This window comes from Pristis pectinata, chromosome 2 (genome assembly GCF_009764475.1).
Source record: "Pristis pectinata isolate sPriPec2 chromosome 2, sPriPec2.1.pri, whole genome shotgun sequence".
NCBI classification, from domain to species: Eukaryota; Metazoa; Chordata; class Chondrichthyes; order Rhinopristiformes; family Pristidae; genus Pristis; species Pristis pectinata.
In genome coordinates, this window is record NC_067406.1 from 32,561,405 (window position 1) to 32,567,404 (window position 6,000).

Below are 6,000 nucleotides of genomic sequence, written 5' to 3' on the forward strand. Positions count from 1 at the left end.
GCCTCTGCCATAGGTGCAACACCTGTTCCTACACCACCTCCATCCAGGGACCCAAACAGTCCTTTCAGGAGAGACAGAGATTTACCTGCACATCCCTTAATATCATCTACTGCATTCAGTGCTCTCTTTGTCCTCCTCTACGTTGGCGAGACCAACCGCAGACTAGATGACCATTTCACAGAACATCTGTGCTCCGTCCATAATCATGATCTGCATCTATTTGAATGGCACTAGAGTTGTGTGGTCAACTTTTGTTTTTCCATCACTGTGGATTCTAAACGGAATTGGGATTAAACATCTCATAGTTAATGTGGCATCAATTCAGTTTCAGAATTGTCTCAAACTGAGCAAATTAAATCAGATTCGTTCATAATTCCCAATGAATACATTTACAATTTGGCTGGATATAAAAAGCTTGAGGAATCCTTTTTCTGAATCTAACTATATCTAAGAATTTACTTACCAATTTTCTACTCATAAACTTGCAGATGTAGTTTACTGGAAACCAACAGCTTTCTTTTATCCTGACAAATGGTTCTTTGTGAGTGAGGACAGAAAAATGTGCAATTAGAGTCTTTTGCATCGAGGACTTCACAGCTGATGTCAGCCCTATATTTATACAATGTCTAAATCCAAGTACTTCTCCAACAGAGATTTCTGGATGGTGATCAAAACCAGGAATTCTGACTGTATTGCCTATTCCCTATCCTGGGGGCTGGGGGGCACTACGAATGAGTGCTATCCAGTCTAAGATGAATGGTTTTGAGTATTTTGTGGTCTGGTAGTTACAGACTGAATGCAACACTGAGTTGCTGCAGGTGGTGTTCTGTGTGTATGGTCTTGAAAACATTCTGAATGGTTGGAATGCAATGCATGACAACTCCTATTAATTGACATAGCTTATCTTTGCTACCATTCTTGCTTTTACTGGTGTGAAGAATTACATTGGGGAAGAGTGAAAATACAGACAGATCATAGTTAAGGAAGTTATTATAACATTGTAATTTATCACCAGGGAGATTTGGCTTCAGTGTGATGTTAATACAATCTTTCTGTAAATATCAGCAATGTTTGGGAAGCCACATGGAATTGCTCCAACCTCATCATTTATGGATTAACAGATTCCTTAAATTGTTTAAGTAAAAATGTAAAAATGCTGATAAACCAAAAAGCAATCCAATCCAGTTAGAAGTGATTAAAGCTGTGTTTACCCCTCCCCCTTCAGCACTGCCCCTTCCCAAATTTGCTAATAATTCCCAGTCGCAATGCATCAGATGGAGGCATTTTTTTCAGAGTAGTTTCAGCAAACAGAGTCCTCTCTTACTTAGCTTCTTAGTAAGAAAAAGCAGCGCTCTACAGATATTCGTACTTCCAAGTGTCAGTGTGATTTCTAGGAAGTCAAAGAGTTGACGCATTTGAAAGGCCAGCAGCATGGCTGAATTAGCTTCAATTGAAGTGCATTGTTAGTCACGGAAGACTTGCTGCCAGCATGTAATTATCAATTTCCACAAAGTCAGCAAAATTGCCCAGTTTATTTGGTTCTGTTAAGTCAAATTGAGTTTATTGTCATATGTATATGACAGCAACCATATTGTCATATGTTTATTGTCAACAGTATTAGGGACGTTAGAAATAAGAGCAGGAGTGGGCCAACTGGTCTTTTGAGCCTGTCCCACCATTCATCAAGCCTAAGATCCACAAAATATAAATCCCAAATCCATTAATTCAGCAAGGGACAGCACACCGAGCTTTTCACAATTCTTAAAACACTGCCCAGAAATTAGTTCATGTATATTTGTAAAGCAATTATTTGGAAGTAGAACAGAACAGTACTTTTCAAGGACACTGAGAAATATTTGTCCGTACTACTTAATAGACATAAGATGTGAACACTGGCAATTGCACGATGACTTTCTCTCCATTTACAAGAGCTACCTTTGCAAAGCAGATGCTTTCTGTTATTACCTTGGTCCAAAACCAGTTATCTTGGCAAAGGAAGTTCTCAGTTTTCACCCAAATTAAAGTAAGGGTTCCAATTGGATTCACATGTGATGAAAGTAAATGCACCCAATCCAGCCAACACTGCAAAATTCCACAGTTTGTATTGCTACAAAACGACTGGCATCACAGAGATGTAAAATACATGGTATAACCCTGCATTTTCAACAAGCCAAATTTTGGTGTGTCATCAGTTCCAGATACATTCCATACACAGGACGCTGCTTCCCCTCACTGGGTGGAATCCACAGCAAACAGTACAATTGAGTCAGAAAGGTCCTACATCACCCCAGGTACCGGCGGCAGAGTACAGGTACAATACAGCACAATTACATATACAATGATGACAATTCATTTACAAATTTTAAAAATACATATTCTTTGTAATTAACAGCCTCCGGTGAAAATGCAGGAATCTGTTGGCATTTTAACACTGTTGACTTCTGTAAAAATGCTTTTTTTTGCCTAGGTTGTTAATTAGGGGGAATCTCTTGTTCTTTCCCCGAACAATACATTTTAATCTGAATCGTCGTCAGAGGCCATAGCACAGAAGCAAAATAGTGCAAATAATACATAGATAAGAATCAGAGAAATCACTTTAATCGCAAGGTAATGAGGAAGTATTTGAGAATGGGAACGTTGGAAGGTCCTTACCTGAAACAGGTCGCCACTTCTCCGGTGGACTTCAGGCATGGATACTCAGTTGTAATTATTTTGTTTTCCGGGCATATCTCTCTGCTTGAACATCAAAAAGGAGATTTTCAGATGTCAATCAAAAAATGAGTTACTAAACCAAAGAATTTGGAAGTGTATTTTATAACCTTCCGACTTTAATTAATCGCGCATTTAGGAGAACAGAAAATGGTACACAAGTGCGCGCTTCCCCTGACCCCTAACTTTTTAACATTGTTATCGTTATTATTAGAAGTGGTGTTGGTGGTGGCGTGGGATGAGAAATGAAATATTAATGGCAAGCCTGTACCTTTCATCTTGCTCTGATATGGCAAAGTAAGAGTAAGAAAATCCTGGCGACATCAGCCACAATATCAAGGCAGCCCTCAGTAAATTCTCAATACTTGTGTAAAACATCTTCTCCGCAGTCACTGGCCAGACACAATCCAAAGATTCCCGACAGAATTACCGGGACACAATCACTCTACAAACGTTCTTCCCAAAGGCTTTGGAGACTTCTCATCAGAGAGTAATCGGCCGAGAGGTGCAGCTGCCTTGTCTCATTTCGCCTTTACTGTAATTGACTTTGCGGCAGGGTTAAGGACACTGGCGCTGAGATGGCATTTGTCAGCACTGAGAGGTTTTTGGCTCAGCTGACGGCGGCTGTTAGTTTAGATAAACTTTTTTTTAAAGAAAACAATATATTACATGGGCACGGACGCGCAAGTGAGAGGCGAGGGGAGGAACTTGGATGGGAGAGCGTGTGTAACGAATGATGGATGACTGTGTTGGTTTGTGAATGTCAGTCTTTGTACGCGTGACTTCGTGTATGCAGGTGTGGATGCAGTGGCCGTATGTACTTCTGCATATAAAGTGATTTTATTTGTTTTCGATCTCCGTCAAATTTCCTTCTTTCCCCTTTCCTTAACTCTGCATATCACGTTCTCGACAGTAAGATGTGGCTACCCTTGGCTAACATCACTTATCCAATCTGTTATTGGTAAACGGGAAGGAGCATTGTTTTCATAGCCTTGTTTAATTTTAGACGCAACCCCCTCCCTTTCTGCAACAATATAAATGAAACCACGTTTTTTCTTAAAACCCCAGTGTTTTGTTTTGTTTTGAACTCCGTTTTGTTGCCCTGCTCATTTTATTAGCATGACAGCTCCCTGCTGACCGGCTGCCTGTTTAGCAATCTGAATGAATCCTGTTTCGAATGGCAGTGGTTAATTTATTGTATTTGTGGAACCGAACCAGAGGCTGCCTCCAATCCGCATTCCAAGCCGGAGCCTCTCTGTTGACAAACATTGAACACTTAACTCATTCCAAACTCAAAATGGAACACGTTCAAATAACAACGTTTACAGCGACTCCGCAATTATGAATTTGGTGAACAAGGGTTCGCTTGAGGTGATGTAACTTTAATATTATTGCAAGTCGCTTATTGTTGTTCATAACCCTGCAATCTTTCAGCCTTTCTCTTGTCCCAAAGTACGCAGCGAACTGGAGTGGATAGTTTTGAATCGGGGGAGGTTTTTGCACAACAGAGTTCCGAGCTGATAGCAAAATATTTGTAGGGAGCATGAGAATATTACACGGGGTCGGGCGCCCAAGTGAGATGCGAGGGAAGAACTTGGATAGAAGAGCGTGTGTAATAAATGATGTTAGTTTGTGAGTGACAGCCTTTGTACTTGTTAATATGTGAGTTCGGGTATACCGGTAGCAAACAGTTGGAGGACACATAATAGTATTAAAAATAGGAGCAGGAAGGAAGCTATTTGGCCCCTCGAGGCTGTTCCGCCATTCAACAAGATGTTTTTATTTCAAAAATAGACTTTATTCATAATGAAAACATATATACAAAGGAAGAAACATGGCTGATCTACAACCTCAACACCTTTTTCCCATACCCCTCGATTCCCTGCATATCCAGAAATCCATGACTGAGCCTCCACAGCCCTCCTGGATATTGAATTCCACCCATGTTTCCTCATTTCAATCCTAGGTGGCCCATCCCTTTGTGACTGTAGTCCCTCCTTCTAAACTTCTTTGCCAGGGAAAATATTATCCTTTTCACTCTTTTGGAGCCTCTATAAGTATTCTACATATTATAATGAGGCCACCTCTCATTCTTCTGAACTCTGGAGAATAGAAGCCTAGCTTAATGACTCAGTGAGTCATGGACTTGCACCCCAAGGTCTCTCTGCTCTTCAACACTGTTGAGGGTCTTGTTACATTTGGTCCCCTCAGCCAAATCATTGATATCGAGTATGAATAATTGGGACATAAGCTCTCATGCCTGTGGTACCTCTCAAATCCCAGCCTGCCAACCCACGGAAGACCTGTTTTTTAGATAAGATAAGATAAGATAAGATAAGATAAGATCTTTATTAGTCACATGTACATCGAAACACACAGTGAAATACATCTTTTGCGTAGTGATTTTTGGGGGGCAGCCCGCAAGTGTCGCCACGCTTCCGGCGCCAACATAGCATGCCCATAACTTCCTAACCTGTACATCCTATCTGTTAACCACCTCTCAATCCATGCTGATATATTACCCCTAATTCCATGTGTTCTAATGTTATCCACCAACCTCCTGTGTGGACCTTATCAAAAGACATGTGAAAATCCAAATACACCACATCTACTAGATCTTTCTCATCCACTTATCTAGATATATCCTCAAAGACCTCCAATGGATTTGTCATACACAATTTCCTTTTCATAATTGACTATGCTCAATCATTTTATTTTTGAGCTGCCTTACTATCACATCCTTAATGGTTCCTGTATTTTCCAAACTACCAGTGTTAGGCTTACAGGTCAGTAGTTCTCTGTTTGCACAGTAGTGTAGCGGTTAGCGTAACGCTATTACAGCGCCAGCAACCCAGGTTCAATTCCGGCCACTGTCGGTAAGGAGTTTGTACGTTCTCCCCGTGTCTACGTGGATTTCCTCCAGGTGCTCCGGTTTCCTCCCACATTCCAAAGACATACGGGTTAGGAAGTTGTGGGCATGATATGTTGGCGCCAGAAGCATGGCGACATTTGCGGGCTGCCCCCAGAACACTCTATGTAAAAGATGCATTCACTGTGTGTTTGATATACATGTGACTAATAAAGATATCTTATCTCATCCTTTTTTAAATAGTAAGGTGACATTCATTATCCTCCAATCTCAAGGAATCATTCCACAATCCACAGAATTTTGGAGGATGATGACCAAGGCATCCACCATCTCCATAGCCACCTCTTTCAAAATTTTTGGAAGTAAATCATCAGTTCTGTGAGATTTGTCTACCTCCTATTTCTAGTATGATACTGTTATAT

General features: G+C 40.8%; 1 protein-coding gene across 2 annotated transcripts in view; it reads right to left on the reverse strand.

The window, feature by feature from the left end:
* The window catches only part of ccbe1 (collagen and calcium binding EGF domains 1), a 259,242-nt gene extending 255,966 nt beyond the window's left edge, over positions 1–3,276 (reverse strand). The window contains exons 1-2 of one of the 2 annotated variants that reach the window (XM_052045498.1): positions 2,981–3,276; positions 2,653–2,733 (exon numbers count right to left, since the gene is read on the reverse strand). In XM_052045498.1, the coding sequence (XP_051901458.1) occupies positions 2,653–2,733; positions 2,981–3,087 (188 nt within the window). In that variant the 5' untranslated portion in view covers positions 3,088–3,276. Of the gene's footprint in view, positions 1–2,652; positions 2,737–2,980 lie in introns of both variants that reach the window. The other variant, XM_052045489.1, reaches the window with a different exon arrangement.
* Positions 3,277–6,000: the final 2,724 nt, after the last annotated feature.